Source organism: Strix uralensis, chromosome 2 (assembly GCF_047716275.1).
Source record: "Strix uralensis isolate ZFMK-TIS-50842 chromosome 2, bStrUra1, whole genome shotgun sequence".
Taxonomy (NCBI): domain Eukaryota; kingdom Metazoa; phylum Chordata; class Aves; order Strigiformes; family Strigidae; genus Strix; species Strix uralensis.
In genome coordinates this window covers 48,891,672-48,915,996 of record NC_133973.1, presented here as the reverse complement: position 1 = coordinate 48,915,996, position 24,325 = coordinate 48,891,672, and the positions used below count along the sequence as shown (strand labels likewise).

The 24,325-nt window shown below is 44.5% G+C and overlaps 1 protein-coding gene across 1 annotated transcript; it reads left to right on the top strand.

Annotated features, from left to right (window-relative positions):
* Positions 1–702: 702 nt before the first annotated feature.
* On the top strand, positions 703–13,729 carry LOC141940151 (organic solute transporter subunit alpha-like). The gene is made up of 8 exons (XM_074860929.1): positions 703–981; positions 2,332–2,483; positions 2,600–2,673; positions 4,233–4,391; positions 7,402–7,513; positions 8,408–8,554; positions 9,936–10,041; positions 10,511–13,729. Exons 1-8 carry the CDS (start codon positions 903–905, stop codon positions 10,696–10,698), a joined length of 1,017 nt encoding a protein of 338 aa, XP_074717030.1. The 5' UTR covers positions 703–902; the 3' UTR covers positions 10,699–13,729.
* Positions 13,730–24,325: the final 10,596 nt, after the last annotated feature.

Here is a 24,325-nt window from a genome sequence, read left to right as displayed (position 1 = left end):
CACCCGGTGCTGTAACCATCCCTCTGCTGCTTCCTGCAGCCAGCTTTCACTCTGGCTGTCCGGAACAACTCGGTGGGTCCCCAAACTCCATCGCTTCATTACTCATTCCCTTTTCCTGGAAACAGCCTGAAAAGGCTCAGGCTGCAGAAAGGATCCTTCCAGCAGGTGAAACATGTGGGAAAGCGGAGAATCCCTCAGTGTATTCCTACCCTCGACGTGCTCTCCTTCAGCCAGCGCAGAAGACAGAGCAGCTTTTCGACACATTGCAGCCAAGATTACCGGGAAGTCTTCGGTGAAGGGCTCCGTGGAAAGTCCTTTGAATGTCTGCGCAATGACCAAGTAACTCTTTGCCTCCCCAGGCCCCTGCACAGAGAGCGCAGAACCCAGGGCTGCTCGGACCCGGCCAGGGTGAGGGCGGACACGGCACTGAGCCACCCAGCCCGCTCCTGGGCTGATTCCCCCCATCCCTCCTCGGCCGGCACCCGCCCTCCGGTGCGAGACCCGGCTCCGGGGCACCGACAGCCGGGGTCTGTGAAGGAAGGGGGCGGGGAGGGCTCGCTGGCACCTCCGTGGCGGCTGAGCCGGGACCAGGCGGGACATGGCTGCTGGCAGATGGAGCGGGGAGCGAGGGGGGCGCGTTGCCCCCCCGGGCTCGGCCCTGTCCCCGACGCCGGTGTTCGGGGCCGCTGGGCGCCAGGAGGCAGCGCGGAGGCCGGGCCCTGCGCGCCGCCCGCCCGGCCCCAGCCCCGGGCTAATCATTAACGGCCCCTCGGCGGCCCCGAGCAGCCCGGGCTGCGCATCGCGACTCCCGCGCTCGCCAGGGACCAGCGGGCGGGCACCGACCGCCGACCACCGCCCCCGTCCCCTCGGCACTGCCCGGGCACCGCGGCAGCCGCGCCGCCATGGAGGGCGAGGCCAACGGGACCCACCACGCGTCCTGCGCCGCCCGCCAGCCGCCCTACTCGCAGGAGCTTCTCCAGAGTAAGTGCGGCCGCCCGCGCCGGGCCGGGGCGAGGCGGGAGGCAGAGGGGGGCCGCCCGCTGCCCCCCCGCCTGCCGCCGGCCGGTAACGGCCGCGCCGCCCGCAGCGCCCACCGGCGGCGGCTGCCCTGCCTCTGCCTGCCCCTGCCCCTACCTCTGCCTGCCCCCGCCGACCCCGGCGAGGGAATCCCCTGGCCAGAGGCAGGCGGCCGCCAGTCCCGGCCCGACCTCCGCCTGGCCGGGGGCCGAGGTGCCTCTGGCTTCGGGGAAGGAAGCGAGGAGAGCGCGGCCCCCAGCCCAGCGCTGCGGGTGCGGGGCTGAGAGAAGGGGGCGGTGGCCGGGGGGGGCCTCCCGGTAGGCGCCGGACCGAGCGCTGCAGCGGCCCCAGCCCCGCGCCTGGCCTGGGGCTCCCCGTGGCGGGGTCCGAGGTGTGCAGCTGCCCGCCGAGATGGGACTGCTCCGCCCGCAGCCGGGTCTGGAGGTGCTGGGGTGTTGTGAAGCAGGTGAGGTTAAAGAGGCTGGGGCCGAGGCTCACCTTTGCAGGCGCTGCTCGGTATGCCTTTAGGCAGGCTACAGCCACAGCGGGAGTTAGTACCAGTGATGAGCACAAACTTCTCCTAAATTAAGCAGGACTCCACTGCAGTGCTTGCTTCTGTCCCCAGAAGCACCTTTCTTGGGAGAAAATACACCTCAACCATCAGTCGTGGGTAAAAGTTGAGATCCATACCTAGTGTCAATGGAGACATAAAACCCATCAGCCCTGGGTAGATATTGATATCCATATCCAGCTTTAAGGGAGAAGTAAAAAGGAATTTGGTGAAGGCATCAAGTTTTGTCTCAAGCTAGATATATCAGGGGCTTATCTTTACATTGCTTGTGTGCCCCACAATCTTCTACCAAGCCCCTAAAAGGAAGTTATGCACAAACGTGCCTATGAACATATGATGGAAGCAAAGAGCTAATACTGAGTAAATACATTTTTGCTTGTAGTCAGCCTGGAAAAGTTCCCAGAATATGTATTTACTGTATTTATATTCTGTTAGGTATTTATGTTCATCTAAGGACATTTGTCCTGGAACTCCACCTTTCTGAAGGAGAGTTTTGCATAATGCTTTGAGAACATGGAGGCATATTCTTCCCATATGCTGTCTGTGTGGATCGTGGAAACATCTGGCTGTGAACTTAAGTATTTGCATCATCCTGTGGAGGCAATGGTCTCTCTATGTAGCTGAGTGCAAGTCTTTGCAGGAATAGGGCTAAGAAAGTCCTCAGAGGTGGTGCCTTTACATTAAATGTTTGGAATGCTTATTAAATAAATCAGGACCGTCTGTTTTCTTTTCTCTCTCTGCAGGCCTTGACCTACCAGGAAGACTTCTCTTTGCAATCTTGACTCTGATGACACTAATTGCCAATCTCGTGTTTATAGAGGAAGCGGTCTACATCTACAGGAAAATCCCCTCCTCCAAAAGATCAATCATAATTTGGATTAATGCTGCAGCTCCAGTAAGTTACCATGGAAAAGAGATAAAATTGAATGTTGAAAATAGGGTTTCCCCAAAAATCCCTGTGAACCTGCTTTATCTCTGCCCTTCGTACAACCCTCCTCCCTTTCTCTGTAGGTGATCGCTACTACTTCATGCATTGGCATGTGGATTCCTCGCTCAACAATGTTTACAGATTTCACAGCAGCCATGTGAGTATTCTACTTGTTTCTAGATGTTGCCCCAAACCCTGAATTTCTTTAAACATCTGCTGCTCTTGGTAAACACAGTCATTTTGTAAATTTAACAATTCAGTAATTTTTGGTTTGAGTTGAAATCTCTTGGCAGCTCTTTTCTGAGAGGTGGAAAATGCTGAAGCAGTTCCACAGTGCTACAGTCCCCTAGTGTGGGAACCTCAGTATGAAAGATCTGTGACTCGCATGTAATTGATCCCTCAGATTGACAGTAGCTTTGAAGCAGTACTCTTTCTTTCCTCTCTCTGTGTGTCATGTGGAATGAGATTCTGACCTGTGACTCCTTCTCTGCACTTTTACTAATGATGAGCCATGGAGGTCTATTATTAATGGTGGCAAGTGAACCTCCGATGAGTATATCAATGTAAAAATGTTCCACAGTTGTCCTGATAAAAGCTGTTTCTGTACGAGCATGACAGCTCTGACATGCACAGAGAAGAAGGGAGAAGTGTGGTCTTTGCTTTCTGGAGGAGGTGGCCTGGTAGGCAGAGCCAGGTGGGGGGATGCTCTGTCCTTGGGTACTCCATAGTTGATTTTGGGATGATTTTGGAACCCACTGCAGGATGGTATCAGACTCACATGAATAGCCTCACCTCACGTCACACCGTGTTTGCTAAAAGAGTAGAGTAAAAAAGGAGGGAAAACACAGTAGCAGGGAACACTGTTAGCATGAAGCAATTTGTGCAGGTAGTGCAGATTGCCAGAAACTTCCAAGGATCTGGTCCTATGGCACTTCAAGCCTGTCTGAATTCCCCCCTCCTCCCTTGCCCAAGCTGCATGTTCCCATCCACTCACTTGCATCCACTACCACTCAGTCTCCAGCTGCACAGCAAGCTCCTTCAAGGAGGCAGTGCAGCTGAAGAGGACCTCTTTTATTTGGTGAGGTTGGATTTCAGTGAATCAGTTCCCTAAATTCGTTTGGGGCAGGGAGGAAAGGGTGGTTGCACAACCTGTAGTTACTGGGAAAGGTTGAGAATGTGCAGCTGATGGAGGGAGAGGTGGGGTTGCAGCAGTCAGTGCTTGGATCAGCTTTGGCTGCAGAGAAGCCACACCCTGACTGGGCCAGGACATTCAATGATAGCTATATATATATATATGTATATGAGAATCTCGCCATCTTTGTTGTTGGGTTTTTGGTTTTTTTAAGAGGAGGAAGAGGACTGTTTCTAAAAAGTTTGGACCAGTCAGGACTAGATAACTGATGGAAAAATATGGCCATAATGACTTGGGCCAGAAAAGCCTGTGCTTTAATACTGACTCTGCCACCAGCCACCAGTGCGGCTTTGGGAAATTCTACAGCCGCTCTGTGCCTCGCTTTATTCCTCTTTTGCTGAGGTTAGGGCAATTCTGGTCCTCCAAGAGGATGGAAAGCAGAAGGTTTCTCACAGCTAGTGCTAGAATTTTTGTTGATTGCAAAGAGCAAGATGCAAAAACCCTGGACAGAAGGTGGCCCTGGCCTGCACAGGCATACGACAGACCACAGGCAAGTTCAAGCTGGCATTTTCTTCCTCTCCTAGATTTTTTGCCATAGTTATCCACAAGTTCCTGATGATGATGATTAAAGAGTGCGGAGGTCAAAAGCTGCTCCTCAGGCGGTTTGAAAATGGTCGCTTCAAGATCAGCACCGGTCCCTGCTGTTGCTGCTGCCTTTGCCTCCCTCGTGTGCGCATCACTAGGTGAGTTGCCCTTTAAGATTTCCGAGCTGGAAAACGGGTGCTGGAATTCAGCCAACTTGGCAAGGCCAGGCTTACAGCAAAGCGCCTCCCCGCTTCCCGAAAGTCAGTCTCAAGCCATCTCTTTTAAACAGTGCCATCACTTTGGGGCTGTATACCACCACTAATTTATTTCGTTTTTATAATGCAGAACTTTGCATAAGAGTCAAGAACATGAGCTCTCTCAGTTTAACCCAGTGCAGTGTTCCCACTCATAGTAATGCTGAGCACTGTGGTATCTCCCCAACTAATCCCAGTCTCTTCCAAAAAAACATTTCTATAGTAAGCAGTGGTGTGTGGGAGGAGGAATTTCTACTCTAGAAAACCTAATAATTGAGATTTCAGTTTCTTTTCATTCGAGAAGGGAACAAATATCTCCAAATTGGGTATTTTTCACAAGCAGAACTGTCAAATTGAGGCTGTCTTGAAAGAAAATGTCTTACCTCGATGAAATTGAAATGTTTTATTCTGATTTTGATTTTAAAACTACTTTATATTAAAATAATTCTTAGAGCAAAAACCAGATGTAATCCTTGAAAAGCTTTGATCTCAATGAAATGGCATTGTCTGGTGAGGAAAAAGCAAATATTTTCTTCTACTAAACTTAGTATTAATGCACCTTTGAGAAGCGGGGTGAGGATGGAGAGCTGCACCTGCAGGAGACAATATACTGTAACATAAATCCTGCCTCCTTTGAGCACTGCCTCGTGGGGCTCCTCCTCTGGCTAGTGTCACCCTGTCATTTACACACCGCTCCAAAGCCTGGAAGCCTCATGTATTTCCCAGGGTTTTCCTACTGGCACAGAGTATGAGAATGTTTCTGGCATTAAGAGCAAAAGCTGAAGGACTGAATGTGCAAGACAGAGACTTTTCTATGAGGGTCTGGACACTGGTGTCAAAGGGACCTTAGGAATGTTACGGTCTGGTTAAGTGAAAGCAGTTTGTGATGCGCTTGCAAAAATTCTTATTTTTTTATTGTAATAATTCTTCTTTAAACTGCCTCATTCAGTATTAGAATTTAAACTCTTGCTTCCATCATTTTATTGTTATGGAGTAACACTAATTATTTACATGGAGGGAGCACCAAGAAGAATAGGTAGTAAACCAACCGAAAAATGTATCTCTAAAAATGGATGTAATACAATGACATAAAAGCAGCAACTACTGATATGGATCTAAATGAATCCTATTAATTTTCATGGGCATTGGTTCAGGCTCATTTCAGCAGTCAGAGCTGAAGAAATGCCATGGGACAGAGCTGTGCTATAGATCTAATGTGTCACCAGTATATTTGTTTTTCATTCTATGTCTGTCACCCTCTGTATAGGTTGTAGTAGCTAGGAGCTTGGGAGAGGATCCTCTACTGTGCCCTCCTGTTGGTGAGTCCAGTGACAGCCTATGCAGGATGATATTAGCTAATACCAACTCCTTTCAGGAGCTAGATAGTGCCTACAACTGCTGGGAGGAAGGACAGCTGTCTGTTTAAAAAAAAAAAAAAAAAAGTCTTTTTGCTCTGCAGAGGACTTAGGGCTCCTTCTCTGGTGTCTGTAGCACTGGGAAGCCCATACACTGTCTCTGCTTCTGACTTCTAGCCTTTTCCCATTACAAGGTACATTTTTCTTCTAAAATATGAGCATGCTATACCAGAGAAAGGTCAGTCTCACATTCCTCCTGTAGGTATCTTTTCAAGAAACAGGGAGCTACTCCAAGGTAGGGATTAATTCTTTTAAAAAAACATATACTATCGAGCAGTTCTGGGAAAGCTGACAGGGTGCAGTAGACAGATGAGGCAAAGTAACAAGCCGTACAACGGGGAGAGATGTGGCAGAAGAGGTCTGATGGTGAAGAAAGGTAGACCTGCGCTGACAAGGGAAACAACTTGTGGCATTGCAGTGACTGCACTGTTTGTCATACTATTCTTTAAAGCCCTTTGGGAATAATAAATCTTTGAAAAGGCACACACACTAAGTGGCTGGCCAGTTGCAGGCCTTTCCACATGTGTTTGTGCTGTTCATAATCCTGTGGTTAATAGCTATATTAATTGCGCAATTCCTAGTTCCTGGTTCATGGCTGTATCCTGTAGCATACTAAATGGCAGCCGGTTGTCTGCTGAGGCATCTCCGATGGCAGTCTCAGGGACCCAAGGAGCTACAGTGAAGACAACATTGACAGTAGGGGAAGTAATACGCAGTAATAGACTAAAACGTGAGCCAGCCATAGCAGCCACAGCTTGTCCTGTGAAGACTGAAGGAGAGTTCAGGTCAGTCAGCTTTCATGCCCTCTGTTAGAAAGTGCCTCTGCCCCTTTCCTGGTGGCCTTTAATGCTGGCTGGCCAGGTTACTGTGTCTGGGCTGAGTTCTGGACCCAGTTTATACTGACCAAAGTAAGGAAATCCTGAGCTGTCCTATTGGCCTTGTGCAGTTTGCCAAGTGAAAGATAGTTCCTTTCTTCTGTTAGAGTACAGAGGAGCAAAATCAGATGTTTACATGGTAGTATTCATGATGCATTGAAAAACTACCAGTCTTTTCGCCTAGGTCTGTATGATTCCCTTTCTTGATCTACCACAGGACTAGGAAGTGTCTGAACAGGAAGGCTGATTGCCCAATTTCATCAGAAAATTGAAATAGTAAGGCAACAAGGCAAGAGCGAGTGGCATTACTGTTCAGAAACTGGTTATGCTGCTACTGGCTCTCTGGTTAGCTTCAGGGCAGAGAAACATCACATTTTGCCCAGCATTGGTTAGTATGTAATTGCTGCAGAACAGGAAAACTATTTTTTTAGAAACTTTACTAAATAAACACTGGGTAATTCTTGGAAAGATTTTCTAATCTTGAGGCTGTTCCTCCCCAGATTTTCACCACATGCTACAGGAGTGGAAAAGTTTTGCAGTTGTCAGTGTACAAAAAATGTTATTAAGGTTGCTAATAAGATCTTGGCCTGTGTGATTTTTTTATTTTTTATTTTTTCCGGCCAGGCGAACCCTCTTTTGGCTGAAGCTGGGCACCTTTCAGTTTGCTTTCCTTCGACCCGTGTTCATGTTTTTATCAATAGTGCTTTGGACTAATGGCAATTACACCCTTTACAGTGTAAGTAAATACTTCAATCAGAGATGGTCCACAAAAATCCATAGGTTTTAGGGTTGATGTTAGTATCTTAGCCTACAACTAAACTGTGAAATCTGGGAGCACTTCCAAGTGAGTCCTTACTGTATTCTTTTGAGACCCCTGAAGCATGTCATTTCTGCCTTCCCCCAGACTCTCCATTTCCTGGCTTCTCTTGGAAAGAAACTCAGGGTGGGTTGGGCATCAGATTATGCTCCAATATGTTTCTCAGCTTGTATGGTTAGAATAGCAGGACTCCAAGTTGCCCTGTGAGATGTACCTGCCCTGTATTTTGTACGGTGCAGCCTTAAGAAACAAGTGTATGTACTGGCACGTAAACAGGAAGCCTAATTCTATGTTTTTCTGCAAATCATGATTTTTCTATCTGCACAAAGTAAAAAAGATAGTACTGTACTTCTGATTTGTACCATGTAAGCTGCAAGATGATGGAGAAGTCTATATCTGCTAATAATTTTGTACCTCTTGGATAACTCAGCTTAAAAGCAGCACATTTTTTTTGTTGTTACATGGTGTAACATAAATGATGACTCTGAGATGTCACACTGAATATGCTCTCATGAGCTGCTGAGCATTCCCAGGTGCTGCCGGGGTCAGACTGAGGGATTGTGTCACTTGTTACCTTCTCAGGCTGAACAGCTTTACAGTGCGTGCCTGCTGGGTGAGAGCACTGTGCTAAGACTCCAGTTGGTACTGTGCAGTTTCCCCATGCAAACCCCAGCAACTGCTGCTGCCACCGGCTTTCATGGAGACAGAAACAAGCATTTTAACATCTGCATCATCCAGTTCACAACTTCTTCCTGGAAATAGTAAAATGCACTGTAAAGTTTCATGCACATGCTTGTTTGATTTGCTTCTCAGTTATCTCCCAAAGGAGCTGCAATATGGATTAGCTGCTTCGTTGGTGTCCTCACCATTACTGCTCTGTGGCCAGTTGCAATCATGTTTCAACAAGTTAGGACTCTCCTTACCTGTAAGAATATCATCCCAAAGTTTGCTCTTTATCAGGTGAGAAGTTTAATATTTCTGATAGGAATTTCTCTTAACTGCTGATATAACACTGTCTTTCTGGCTCTTTGTCCTTTGTTGAAAAGTTCTAGTATTTTTTTTCCCATTAAATACACTGCAAAGGCATATTTTTACCTGATTAAAGCTGCATCCCTTTGAAGCACGCTCCTTGGCTGCTGTTCAGTTTCAGCTTGAGCCAATTTACCTCTAGTCTCTCAGGAGTGCTGGAGATGTGAAAGCCGCATAAAATCCATTTGTCTTTAGGCAACTGAAATCAAAACAGCACCTTCTGCAGGGCTTGAAGGAAGCTTTGTAAATGTGGTATCCTGAAACACAATGTTAAAATGCTGGTGTGTACTTTTAAAAACTAGGAGAGGATGTGGAGCATTGTGTGGGTGGCTGTTGTTTGAACTGTTTCAGCATGTCACAATGTTCTGTTTTGACAATATTTTTCTTGGCCATTCTGCACTTCAGAGTTAGATAATAATGAAAATATTAGCTGGGAATCATTAAATAGTAAGGAAAAGAACCAGATAGGTTAGACTGAAAAAGCCCAGGGACAGGGCCACCCTCTTCCATATCACCCTGAGGACAGTACAGCAGAATCCTTGGATATGCATCCTTCTTGAACAAGACATATAGAAAGGCTGGTGCACTAAGGTCTCTGTTAAGTAAATTACTAAGCACTTACAAATGCAGTAAAAGGATAGTCACACCTGCAAAGCTGCATTAGGTTTAGGATGGCAAACTGTTAATGCAAGGGTTTATACTCAGGCAGTTAGACCAGCAGCTAGAGAGACACTTGGATGTCCCCAAGGCGGCGAAGGCCTAGCTCAGCAAATAGCAGGTAATACGATGAATAAGTGATTCTTGCTGAACCCAAGCTGCGAAGAGCCCTTATCCCTTCTGGCAAAGAAGCCAGTCTCATATAACTTGGGGACCACCACATCTCCCTGCTGTCGCAAAAAGAGGAGGCAATAGAAAAAATATTCTTTGAGTCCTGCCTCTGCTCAAGGAGAACAGAAGCTTATAGTTAAGATTAACAGGAAGTTTTTAAAACATTGTTGCCTATTATTCAGAGCTCAGTATTGTTTAAAATCCCAGCTGGGAGGTCTGTTTATATTGCCCTCCCAAATGAAGGGCTGAGAAGAAACACTTTTCAAACAGAAGTTTAACTTAATGCTTGCATTCAGAGCAGTATCATCCTGACCTAAAGATGAATTCTGCAGAATGGCAGGCAGCCTGCTGGTAGATGGGAGGAGAGGGAGGGCAGGGAAGGAGGAATGAGACAAAAGAGGGTCTGTTATGAAAACAGAATTGTTGTTTGAACTATAAACCTTTTTCTGTTAGCTAAGACATCAGTTTTCTCTTTCTGTTGTAGTTTATTCTCATTCTGAACCACCTGCAGACAGCTATTATCAACGTCTTGGCTATGCAAAGAATCATTCCCTGTGCTCCACCACTCTCCTCTTCAGCAAGAGGAGCATGTAAGTTCTTTTGGGAAGGATGCTCTTCATTTATTTATAAAGGTGCCAGTTCAGTGTTGCTAACTGTGATATCTGGTGTTTTCCCAAAATACTGATTTTCCAGGATCATGCTGCTTTTGAAGAATCTCAGCTTTTACTTAAAAAACAATAACAAAAGTTTTATAGCTGTCATAGTTGCGGAGAAAAACTTGATAATGAGAAGAGTTGGAATCAGAAATGAGAGGAAAAGAAATCAACATGCATAATTACTGTTAAATCTCTTGCGTTTTGGATATATAACTTATTACGTGCTTATTGATGGCCAATACTGTAATTCTGTAACTGATTTTATTGCCAAGTGTGAGAGACACTCCATTATGGGGACAGGATGGTAAAGTTTATTCCTTCTGCACAGATGAAAATTAATAAGTCAGGTATTCATTTTGTGTCTGATAGTCATTTCCCCCTTTTTGGGGCTTTTCTTTGGCAGATATGACCCAGCAGCTCCTCATCATGGAAATGTTTCTGATAACCCTAATGTCAAGGGTGGTCTATCGGAGAAGATACGATGACCTAGAGCCTCCGGAGTGTACAGCCGAAGAAGCTGTGGACAGCAAGCAGACTTCTAAGATTATCCTGAATGGTGCAGTTAGTGAAGATGGATTGCCAAGGGTTTAGAAGTCCCCTGTGCTCCTCTTCAGCAGGAGCTGGAAGCTCAGCTTCAGGAACTTGTATATTCTTGCACCACAAATAGCCACTGTCCATGTCAGAACAACTTCTGACATAGGTGCCTGTGAGCTGTAGTACTGAGAGGACCACTAGTGGAAGGATAACCCTGTTTATTCTCCAGTGATATATACATGGTGTGAGTGTTTTCATACCATGTAATTTAGTAAGATTTCATACCATGTACTTTTATGCTGTTATTGAGCACTTGATGGTAGTCAAACTGTCTCACAATATGATTTTATTTTTATTTTTTAGCTATTAGAATGGCTATGATTTAGAGTTAATCCAAAGTCATTCTTATTCATCTCTTTTGACTTTTTAAAATCTTATTTCACCCTGGATTGCTGTCATATATTCAACACAGCATTTTCCCATCCTTTCTCCATTAAAATTTATCAGCTCTCTCTCTATGCCATGAGCTCACCATAGCTAATTCTGAACAGTAAATACATTTGCATATGTTTGTTGAAATCCCCAAACCTGTCTGGGCTCTCCACCTACAGAAATGATGATCTCTGTAGGGCAAGACTTTTTACACTCCGTGGCAATTCACCTCCTAACTTGGTAAAGACACAGTAGCTGTTTGTAAATATGTCACTGGCAGGTGTTCTTCCTAGGAATGGCAGATACTCAGTCGTTGGCCTGGGAAAGTGTGAGTTAAGAGTCTGAGATGTGTTCTGGCACTAGTCTGTGATGTTATGTGGTGCTTTGGTTCTCTGCTTGGAAAATGGGAATAATGATACTCGGGATCCTTGGGCTAACAGTGTCTCTGGGGATAAGAGCGATTGAAAGGCCCATTGGGGTTGGTTGACAGCCACCTGAATGTGAGCCGGCAGCGTGCCCAGGTGACCAAGAAGGCCAGTAGCATCCTGGCTTATATCAGAAATAGCGTGGCCAGCAGGACTAGGGAAGTGATTGTCCCCCTGTACTTGGCCCTGGTGAGGCTGCACCTCAAATACTGTGTTCAGTTTTGGGCCCCACTCACTATAAGAAAGACAATGAGGTGCTGGAGCGAGTCCAAAGAAGGGCAACGAAGCTGGTGAAGGGTCGAGAGAACAAGTCTTATGAGGAGTGGCTGAAGGAACTGGAGTTGTTTAGCCTGAAGAAAAGGAGGCTGAGGGGAGACCTCATCACTCTCTATAACTCCCTGAAAGGAGGTTGTAGCGAGGTGGGTGTCAGTCTCTTCTCCCAAATAACAAGTGATAGGATGAGAGGAAATGGCTTCAAGTTGCACCAGGGGAGGTTTAGGGTGGATGTTAGAAAAGTTTCTACACTGAAAGGATTGTCAAGGATTGGAACAGGCTGCCCAGGGAAGTGGTGGAGTCACCATTCTGGAGGTATTTAAAAGATGTGTAGATGTGGCACTTAGGGACATGGTTTAGTGGTGGACTTTGCAGTGTTAGGTTTATGGTTGGACTCGATGATCTTAAAGGTCTTTTCCAACCTAAATGATCCTGTGGAATCTCTTTCAAAAAATTCCTGCCTCCCCAGTTTCTTCACCCCAAATCTGACCTGCCCAGGCATCCAGTAGGACTTCAAGAATTACAGGATCTTTTCCATTCATGCTCATTGCTCTGTTTTGCATAAACCTTTTTTTACTTTTTGCAAATGATCCTGTTTTCTTGGATGAACTTAATTGCTTTGCTTTAGTTCACTACAGTTTATAAAATGACACTGTGTTTAGTAAGCATTTGGATGTTCTGTTTGTTGGGATGGGAGGTGCAGCGCCATATACTCGCACTTGTCTATCCTCATCTAGTCTGATCCCTAGAAGTGAATACCCAATCCACGCATCAGGAATGCTTGTTCCGTATGTAGGCTGGGAAAATGTTTCATGTTGGAAAAGGTGTTAATAGCATCTTTTACTTATATTGTATCAAATATAACTTCTCATCAGAGCAAAGCTAGGCAGATAGAATCATAGAATCACAGAATGGTTTGGGTTGGAAGGGACCTTTAAAGGTCATCTACTTCAACCCCGCTCTGCAGTGAGCAGGGACACCTTCCACTAGACCAGGTTGCTCAAAGCCCCGTCCAGCCTGACCTTGAATGTTTCCAGGGGTGGGGCAGCCACAGCTTCTCTGGGCAACCTGTTCCAGTGTCTCACCAACCTCATCGTAAAAAATTTCTTCCTTATATGGAGTTTGAGTCTGCCCTCTTTTAGTTTAAAACCATCACCCTTTGTCCTATCACAACAGGCCCTACTAAAAAGTCCCTCCCCATCTTTCCTGTAGTCCTCCGCTAAGTACTGGAAGGCCACTATAAGGTCTCCCTGGAGCCTTCTCCAGGCTGAACAACCCCAACTCCCAGCCAGTCCTCATGGGGGAGGTGCTCCAGCTCCCTGATCATCTTCATGGCCTCCTCTGGACCTGCTCCAACAGATAGTGGGGCTTTATTTTTAGTTTACATTGAATTAAAAAAAAGCTTTCAGTTTGGGAGTTGGTGGAAAATATTTTGAAAACAGCTAATGAACCATCTGGAAGTAGAAAAAGGGACTGAATTAAACAAAATGTTTTCTTCATTCTGACTGAGGTCAGAAATAGTGTTTTCTTTAACAATTGAAGGATTCCGTTATAGTATACAAATTGAATTTTTTTTTGTTCTGAAGTGGTTGAAAAAATTTTTATATTTAATCTTTTTCTAAGCAGGCAGTCTGGGAAATTAATACAGATTCTTGAACTGCATTAATGTGAAAGGATCTGCACTTTTCCCTTGAAAAATAATTTAAGTGAAAATTTTCACTCTGCATTAGCTGGGATCAGCTAACATATTCTTAACGTGAGAAATCTTTGTAATGTATTTTAACATTATGGCTATTGGTGTATTCCTAATGTTGCTTTATATCAGTGTAGTCTAGGCCACAGGTACCTATGTAGACTTGCAGAGCAGTACTTAATTTCATAATGGCATTGAGAGTGGTTGACTGTGAGTTCAAGCAGCTTCAGAATTGGAAAATAAAATATCTTGAGTTGGTAAAGAATCTTTGTGTGAATTGTTGAAGACTTTAATTACTAGAGCAAATGAGACAAATGAGCATTACTGGAAAATGTTTTCTGTAGTGGTTCTGCAAGGGGCATGACTTGGTGGGTGGGATCTGTGGCATGGAAGAGCAGATCCATGCACTGTAGCATGGACAGTGCATTTGAAAACAGATGGAGAGTGTGGAGGTGTGGTGGTCTGTAGGTCCGGCGAAGGCAGCTGCTGGGGCACAGCAAGAGTCTTCACTCATCGCTGTTGGTCTGGCATCTGTTGTGTCTCTGAAGTGTCTGTTAAATACATCTTGTAAACATCAGCATGGGCCTGGTTTAGCCACAGGTATCACTAGCTGTTATGTGTTTGGATAGATGTTTAATATTGGTTGTGATCTTCATCTGACATGTTTCAGCAATAAAATGTACCGTGATGATTGTCAAGCAGACTTCAGATTTGGCAGCAAAGATGTTTCTTCTTACTGTGTACAGTCATGAAGGTATCATTCCAAAAATCACTTGCTTACACAGAACCCTTTTCATAGCAAAATTGGACATATTTATCTTAAATATGTGCCTAAGAGCTTTCCTGAGATACAACATATGTGAATGCAGCAGAATGTATGGGTCTTATTGTTACAGATTTGGGGGTTTTTTTTCTGAGCTTTATAAATTAAGAATTTCTTGCCCACCTGTGACTCAGACCAGTAGCTGTAGCCTGCCTAATCGAGGTGCAGCATCTAGGTAGGTGCCTGGGAGCCAGCAGCCCGGGGCAGCAGGTGACCTGCATTGCAGTGCATTTGTTCAGGTGCTCTTGAAATTAAAACTGCAAACCACAACCTCCAGGTTGGACCTTAGATGGTCTGAGTATGGAAAAACAAAACAGAAAACCAGAAATTCCTCCAGTCTCAGTTCTGATAAGGATCCCTTTCTAGTCAGTGAAAAAAATTCAATTATGTGTTTGTGATTAAAGGATTTGAAAACATTTAATGAAAGCTAGAAGATAAATGTCACAACTCATTTTATACAGCTGCTGTAAAGTAATGAGTGTTAAGGTGAGCTCATAACCTTTATGTTATGTTTGCTTGGGGTTATCGTATGAGGAAGGGTAAAGGTAATTTTATCAGTGTCTTTTGTGATAATAAAAGGTACCAACACCACTAAATAGAAAGATAAGTATACACAGAGATGTGTGATCGAAGGTTAACAGAGTTTAGGCATTTGGAAGCAATTAATGAGAACACAGGGGAAGAGATGAGTTATGTGTTTTGGGGGGCCATGTGCTAAAGGTGCAGGTGTGGAGGTGAACGCTGACCATGGAGCCTCCTGGAGTGTCACAGAGGGGTGTGCAGGTGAGCAGCACACGCGCAGGGCAGGGAGAGTGAACACTAGGGCTGGCAAACAAAAGCTGCTCAGTGCTCTTCTTTCCCATCTGTTATTCAAGCTATTCTTTTTAAAACACCACTAACTGAGTCCCTCCTGTTCCAGAAGACCAGGGTGCAGGCTTGTGTTGGCTGCAGCGTAGGCAGCACTGGAACCTTGAAGAGGTCCCCCCAGCAGACCTCCTGGCAGCGGCAAGCTGTCATTCCCTAGGTAGGGCTAGCTTTTGGGGGGCAGTGGAGGGCGTATTTAAGTGCGTGCCTTTGTGTTTCACCTGTGTCAGCAGCAAAGGCCTCATGACTTATACCCAAAGGATTTGTTTAAGGTGTTAACAGGGTGCTCTGCTGATTATAGACCTTTCTGTCCCTATCTCCCCTCTCCAATTATCCTGCCTGTTCCTGCGTGCTCCCTCTTGCCCCTGCCTCATTCTCCCTGCCCAAAAGATGGGGTGCTCCTGAGGCTGGACTGTGCAAGGAGGCGCACAGGTGTCAGTTCATGCCTGCAGATCCGCAGCAGCCAGATGACAGAACCTCCTTTCTGTGCTGTGTCTGTTTCCAAAGAAAGGCCAAGGGAAAAAAAAAACAGTACAAGAGCTGAATTGTGATCCCATGGTTCCCAGAGCTGGGGCAGCTGATGAAGTTAGGTAGCACAGTAAGGATACAAACAGTGGTAAACTGAACAAGTTGGGGAATAGGTAGGTTTAGTGTAAGTGGTAGAGAAGCCCAGAAGAAGCCTCATGGATAACTGAGAGAGGAAGACAGCAGCCATTTGCTACACAGCTGATGAAAATGCTAGAATAGGTCCGTTGCAACAACTCCACCTATTCAACACACTGCCACTGGGCTTCCTTACCCTTTTAAACAAGGTCTGACTGCTGCTGACAGTTCGAATGCTACTGCTTTTACCAACAGCCATTCACGACAGCCATTCCTTCAGGACAGTCCATGAATCTGCTTGCACCTCCCTAGCTCCCAGGTAAAATGGATCACTATTTTTAAAACACAATTTGTAGGGGAAGAGCGCTAGATAACACACTGAATTTTTTTACTGCTTTAGATCCTTTTAAAAGTGTTAACTAGGTAATTCTAAGAGTTGCCTGAACTTGGTGAGCATGATCATCTTTGTTTTAGCAAAGGGGAACTGAGGTAGAGGAATCTAGAGAACTTGCCCAAAAGTCACACAGGGGAATTTTCTATCAGCTAGAATCAGGCTGCAGAAGTTACCTGGTCTAACCTCCCAGCTCTGAAAAACACTGCCTCTTAAATGTGGTAAGATCACAAATTAAGCTAAGAGTGTCTGACTTAAGTAATGGTTAGGTGCGTTAGATCATGGTTAGATAACGTGTCCACCAGAACAATAAAATGAGTTGCTCTCAGCTTTCATAACCTCATTCAAGTAAGAGCTACAGGTCAGAGCCTCTCTTCATAGGTTGTGGAACTGGTGTGAAGAACAGATCTATGTATTGTTGACTTGCGAGAGAAGGTGGGCAGAATATTTTAGGCTATTTTTCTCTGCTGAGTAACACCTTAGTACATCTCCCCACAGATCGTTGTGCAGCCTTATTACTAGATATCCACAAATTCGTCATTCTTTACTTCTCAAAATCACAGTTCCTATTAAAATGTGTGTGCATAAAGACAATCAAAACAGCACATTGAATAAGCTCAGAACTCTATTTTTGCAGAATAATCTTTTTTTTTTTGCCATTTCTCAATTGTTGTCACCATTTCTTTACATTCAGAAAGCTTGTTATGCCTATACTGATGCCACTTACTGCCAAATAATCAAGCAGTTGGCGTGCCAGTGTAGCACTTGAAGGCACAGGTGCTTCATGACATACCTAAGGCAGCTTGAAGTCTTGGGCTATTCTGTTCTTCAAACAAGGAAAAAAAACCTTACTGCAGAAAGTGCATTGAAAAACAGGAAGAAGGTTTTATTGAATAATTTTTACATTTTTGTGGGAGAAACTAGACTTAAATTTTGGCAATATTTTTGACGTTTCTGGTCAGCTCTATGGAGTGAGAAAAAATGTCCAAAGGCAATTTCCCTGTCATTTGTGGATGTCTCTTCCCTTCACAACTACAAATAGGCCACCTTCTTTAAGACCTGACTGCCCAGCATCCATTATGCAGATAGGGTCACAGCATGCACAGAAAACTAATGGTAGGATAAAATTACTTTTGTTTCCTTTAATGCAATTTAGCAGCTGAAAAGCATCAGTTTCCCCTCTAGAGATTCAGGCATTGGATCACAGATGCCTTCTGGGATCTAAGGCATAGTTTTGATACAGGTTGAAATTGGTTCAGACATTTCGGAGAACTGCTGAGCTGTGAGAAGGTGCTGCAAGACATTCTGCAGAGCAGAGCCACGAGAAGAAAGGTAAGAGATTGCTGGCAAAGGGGAGAGTGTTGACACAGGGATAATTAGCAGTTCAAGGGTTCCTGAAGAGAGAAAACAACATGAAAAACATACAAAATCCTACAGAAATAAAACCCAGTAGGCAGAGGATGGCAGCTTAGCAATGTCAATGATCAGCCTGCTCCAAGCAGCAGCAGAAGCCAGCCCTTCCCCTCTTGCCTGAAGGCTGCCCAGCCAGCAGTGACTCCTTGGGAGCCTTATCAGGGGTGGTGAGTGCATTAGCTTGTTATCTCTACCTACGCATTGTGTACGTTGACCAATAAATTATAAGTTTTGCTCTTTTAAGCTGTGAAATCCTTTTTGCAGAGGCTCAGTATGTAGCAAAAGGCACCCAAATGATCTGACCCAGAAGAGAAAGGTTACAAAACAAGGGAGAACTATTCAGTATGGGCAGCACATCCTCCTCCTCCAGCAGCCTTTGAGAATCACTGCCTTAAGAACCAAAGGAAGAGTTAGAAATAGCATAAAAACAACTTCTGAATTTATATTCATCCTTTAATGCAAATTACTGGAAAAGGTGAGTTTGTGTCTCCTTGTAGCCTTGTCATACCCAGCCAGCAAAGGGTGTGAGCTAATTGTTAAATTCAGTTCAACAAGTTCCTCATTAGGGAGAAATTACCTGAGTTTGAAATCTGCTAATTTTCCAATCAGGGTGAGTGTTTGCACTTGTGATTTGGAAATAATTAACACATGGTATAACATCAAAACCTATGTAAAGGCTAATGGTAGAAGGACTAATTTCCTTGGCATGAAAATGGTGTGCTCAGTTTCCCCAGAGCTCTATTACTATCCTTTCAGTATCAGTATCTGCTGTGTAGGGTGTTCTAGTATTTATTTAGATTGATTCTTTGCAGAGTTGTACTTTTTTATGTTGATTTTGAAAAACAGAACCATTATTTTCCAGGGCTATGAGTAATTTTTTTGTTTTGAAAAGTGCTGTATTTATTTCTATTTCTTCCTGTCAATACAGACTACCCCAGAATTACTTCTATTATCTCTAAAAAGGAGATCATAAACTGTGATTTTAGACTAGGGCTTTAGCCTGAGTTCTGCAAACTTTGCAATGCATGTTTGCAGGAGAGCCAAGTTCTGATCCTGTAGCATTTAGAAAGAAAGGATGTCCAGGTAGGACAATTAATTAGGAAAGCAAATGTGTACATGGGAGAAACAAATGTAGTTGGAAAACACAAACTAATTTTCTACCTTAAAGTTTCAGCTATTGATATGACCCTTATCATCACCACTTCTATGTATTATCAGATAATATTAGCTGGTCTAAACCAGATATTACTTCTGGTAAATGACACTAGAGCATGGCACTAGTACAACTCGGTGCATCAGTGACCTCTCACCAGGAAGTGTGCAAGGGAGAGGAGCAGCTGAGTCAGCTCCACCCAAGGGTGTTATTGGTCCCGCTGGTGTGAGTATACTGCAGCTTGTTGACAAGAAGGGTGTGACTTGGCAGCTACAGACAAGGAGAAGAGCCGGTTCCATGTGAGCAGGCAGCATGCAGCAGAGCACAGGTACATTATGTGGATTAATGTCTAGTCTAGAAGCAGTCCAGTTTTGGCCCTAGGCGCAGTGACACAGTGTGGTACATGAGCTCTGCTTCCCCAGGATTAGCATGTGGGGCTTTTCACTGCCTTTTGTCACTGCATCACCTTTAAGCCCCTAAGACCTCCAAGTAGAGCCTCCCACAAAAAAAGCAAGTCAGCAAGGGTAGGGTAGCTTTAAATGGCACCTGATCTACCAAGGCTTCATCAAGCAGCATCCTTTAGGGCCTTGCCAGGCACCCTTTCTGCCTAGGAGGGAAACGTGGCTCCTTCTGCACAGCCCTGTCCTCTCGCATGTCTATGGATATCTATGACAACTGTTTGCACTGAGATAGGAATTGTGTTTCAGGTACATGTGAGTCAGCACTCAGGAATTCTCTTACTGGATTAATATTTTTGACTTGGGTAACCTGTTTTGAACACTTCCAGTATCTTAATTGTTTGGAGCTTTCTCTTTTCAGTGCATTTTTGCATGAATGTAAATAGAGCTCGCATTTCTTCTTTCACAGAAGGAGCATTTGTGACTTGCGTCCATGCCTGTCAAGTAGCATTCACATTGCCAGAAATGCTACACACAGGTAGTAGGGATTTATTTGCATTTTCATGCAAGCTGACGATGACTCCCTTTCTTGGTCAGTTTTGCTTTGTATAGCTCATTGCTTATGATTTACTGTTGCTTCTGAAATTGTGGACTTCGATTCTCATGTCCATTTTTCTGTTGCTCTGTTTCTGTTCACCTGCCTACTTTTGTTCATGACATCAGCTGCTGCTGCTTTTGTGCTTCAGGAGACATTGTTCACATCCAAATTGGTGGCTTTGATTACAGGCAATATTTCCTATGTTAAATCCCCAGAGCTGTAAGAGCATCTTCTTTCCTTTCTCTTGTATGGAGCATCCCCCCTCACTGCTCATACGTAATGTGAAAAAGAGAGCATGAGAAAGTGAGTCTGAGGGGCTAATACATTAAAATTCATGTTTTTGATTGGAGATGATTGCTTATTTTTCTGAAGCTATTTATTTTCCCTACGTACCTTATCTTTTACTTCCAAAAAGGATCAAATTTCAAGCTTTGGTCAAGTAACCCTTATTTCACAAGAAATACATTGGACATTTCACTCTGGTTCTTACTGAGTAGCTATTGTGTTACAAAAGACACAGCTGGCAACTTGGGGATAATTTTTTCTGCGGTGCCAGCTGCCTCAGGAGTTGCTGAAGAACCCACACTGCACAAGCAAGGAAGATCAAAGTTAGGTCATCTGACAGACTGAATACTGCCTGTTGTCTGCCTGTGAATAACGTTAAGGAGATAAAGCTCAACCAACTGTTTCTTTCTTGCTCTCTTATCCTTTTGGTTATGTGCTGCTTTCTACTGGGCAACCTCTTCTTTCATGTTCCCTCCTTCCTTTGAAATTCTCTTCTTGGAGTCCTAAAGATCGCAGCCTCCCATCCACAGACTGCCTGGGGAGAACAGCCCCTACCACCGAAATGGGAGATGCCTGACGAAGTCACCTGGTGAGATGCTACCTTGCTGATGACCCAGGGCAGCTCTGAGCCCTCAGGTAAGTGGCTGTGAGGTTATGATGGTCTTTGCTGTCAATATAATTTTGCGTCAGAAAATCAGCCAGCTTCTGGAAGTTAATAGTAGCCTCTTAAAAATAGTCATGAGTTAAATGTTAGTTGGTCTCTTACCAGCAAATTGTGGATATCAAATGTAAATTACTTTGCTACACAGCGGTACTAAAAAAAATAATTTGAAAATTAACTCTTGGTGGTTCTCCCAGTGCACGTGTGTTTCACACACACAAACCCCTCCTATAATTTCTCTATCTTTAACCACTTGCACAGATTTAACTGAGTGACATGCAAAACTGGTATCAAAGTCATATGAAGTAACATATGTACCCCAAGTTGAGTGTGCCAAATGAAGGTTTTTGCGAGTTATTTATGTCCAATCCAACATAGAAACTATTTCATTATATTTTTTACACCAATATTTCCAAATCGCCATCAGGGCTATCAAGCCACTCTCTATTTTTAATATAAATTGACCTGTTAAGCATCAGCCCAGCAGACAGCATCCCTTCTAAGGGAACAGGCAGGCATGTGCTTTGTTCAGACCCTCCAACTCCTGAACAGCCAACACAGCTCATCTCGTTACAAGGCAACAACCAGCAGTAGCCAGGTGGCATAAGAATCGTAGAATCGTTTAGGTTGGAAAAGGCCTTTAAGATCATCGAGGTCATCTGTTAACCTAACACTGCCAAGTCCACACTAAACCGCGTCCTTGAGTGACACATCTAGTTGCCTTTTAAATACCTCCAGGGATGGTGACTCCACCACTTCCCTGGGCAGCCTGTTCCAATGCTTGACAATCCTTTCAGTGAAGAAATTTTTCCTCATACCCAATCTAAACCTTCCCTGGTGCAACTTGAGGCCATTTCCTCTCATCCTATCACTTGTTATTTGGGAGAAGAGACTGACACCCACCTCGCTACTACCTCCTTTCAGGGAGTTGTAGAGAGCGATAAGGTCTCCCCTCAGCCTCCTTTCCTTCAGGCTAAACAACCCCAGTTCCCTCAGCCGCTCCTCACAGGACTTGTGCTCTAGACCCTTCACCAGCTTTGTTGCCCGTCTTTGGACTTGCTCCAGCACCTCATTGTCTTTCTTATAGTGAGTGGGGCCTGAATGCAGTATTTGAGGTGCAGCCTCACCAGGGCCAAGTACAGGGGGACAATCACTTCCCTAGTCCTGCTGGCCACACTATTTCTGATGCAAGCCAGGATGCCATTGGCCACATTCTTGGTCACCTGGGCACACTGCCGGCTCATACTCAGCTGGTTGTCAACCAACACCTCCAAGTCTTGTTCCGCTGGGCAGCTTTCCAGCCACTCTTCCCCAAGCCTGTAGTGTTGCATGGGGTTATTGTGACCCAAGTGCAGGACCCGACACTTGGCCTTGTTGAACCTCACACAACTGGCCTCAAGTTAGCCTTGCTTCTGCTATATGGTGCTCTCAGCTACAGCTTCTTCAGTAAAAGTGTGTTCACGATTCCCTCGCAAAGCATGAATTAAAATTTTTCTTGTAATGATTGTAATGGAATTTTGAATTGCTTTTGTAATGTTAAAGAAGAGAAAATGCTAGTATGGTACCTACACCCCCATCATCATTTATAGCTTGTCTCTCCCTCAAAGAAAAGAATGCAGATAAATGGAGAGAGATTAAAAGGATTTAATCTGGATTTATCATTCTTAATTTTCTAGACTTAAACCCACCCTTTGAATGGCTCCTTTTGAGGAAGTGATCTGAATCTTTTATTAGTTTAATAGGATTTGGCTAATATTACTGACCTTATCCCATCCCCAAGCTGGATTTCCAACGATAGTCTAAACAGATTTCCCTGACACTAAGGCAAATCCTCTCTGTAAACAGTTGTAGCTGTCTGAGACAAGACTTAGTGGTGCTTTCCCTCCACGTGAGTAAACAATCTCTGTTGAAACGCTCTCCTAAGGAGATGTGAGGCAAGTGTGACTAAGTGCCAGCTGCCTGTTTGGTTTTTCTTTAAAATTGCATGATTAATTACTTCTAAATATTCTTCTGCCTACGTTCTTCTGCCACCCAAAGCTAAATGAAGAACACCTGTAATTCTGTCACGCTAAAAAATTTGAAGTGGGAGATGATTAGTAAAATTTGACCCACCATCTTCCCCCAGTCTGAATTCCTGTATTCCTGGGAAGCTGCAGGCTGACTGCCTGGTAATGTGCAACAACTGTCCCCATCCCTGAGCCACTTGCAGGTTTTTCTCTCTTTTCCAGCTATTGATAATAGTTGAAAATGGCAAGCATGTGCAATGTGGTGTTCCCCTTACCTCTTGCATCTCTTTCTTTTTGTCTTATATTGCAGGTAGAAGAACACCTGGGTTTTTATTCTACACTGTCCTGTCTTTCAAATATTTTTTATCAGAGAACTGATATCCATTTTGCTTTTCTAGGACACATCAAAGGACATATTATGACAGATGTGAATTTTTTAAATTGTGAAAATAATCATCAGAAAAGTAAAATACTTCTCACAGAAAAAAAAATGTTAAGCATCTCCCATGACGATCTCCATGAGCAAAATGCCTCATTTTTTTTCCCTGATGCGTAACATCTGCATTGTGCGTGTCCCCAGGAAAAGCCTATTTGCTCTACTCTGGTGGTTCTATACATCAGCAAGAGCTAAATCAAGTTAACTTGATTAACAGCTAACGTGTTTAGCTTTTCAACTTGCATATGCCAAAGTGGCTAACAGGGCAAGGGAAGGGAAGCTACCACAGAAGTGTTGGGGATATAGGGCCAGTCACCAAGGGTAACAGCTGTAATTCCCCAGCAGCCTCAGACTCAAGAGGTTCTGGCACACTGTCACTGGGATAGCAAAAGGGGCTGGAGTCTGTATTTGTAACATGATGGGACGTACAGTTTATCCTCATTTAATTTATTTTTATTCAGTCTCTCCAGGGGCTTTAGTACCATACCTTGAGAAAGAACTTCATTCCGGTCATGAAGTCAAAATCACTGTATTTGAGATAATTCCCCACTCTGGTTAGAAAGGAAGAAAAAAAAGGAGTATGATAAAATAATTGTGTGTCACCTCCCACCCCACCCCCTCCCACTCCCGTTTCTACATTTCTTCACAGGTGAGGAATTGAATCTAGTGCCTACAGGGTAAGGCAGTTCTTTCACAGATTACAGAGCGACTATCCCTGTTGAATGCTTAGTCACTCCACCTAAGAGTAAGTAGCCTCTAAAGGCTGAACCCACTCCCTCTTACCTTCTCCAATAACCAGATTACCAGCAACTGCACTTTGAAGCATTCAGCATAACATCTGGGACATACAGATGTTCTGAAAAACAGAAACGCGAGGAATTCCTGTATGTAGGCTCTGCAAGTCGTGATTTATCGAGGCAGCCTTCAGTCAAGCATACGCCAGTCACTAGATGGCACACTTAAACAACTCACAGCGCTTTCTTACCTTGCTTTACAGGTGCTGGGGTGCAGCGGAGAGCTTTTCCCATGGGAGGCAAGGGATGCTTTGATGTACAGTCTCGTTCTGTGTATATTGAATTTTTATAGCAGTTTCCTGCCTTCATGTGTAAGCTTACAATTTATTATTAGCACGCAAAGCTCAATGTTTTGGCCGTCAGCTATAGTTAAATTAGTTTTGCTGTCTTTAATTTTGGAGGACGGCCCGTTTCAGCTGCTTTGAGGAATGTCTGC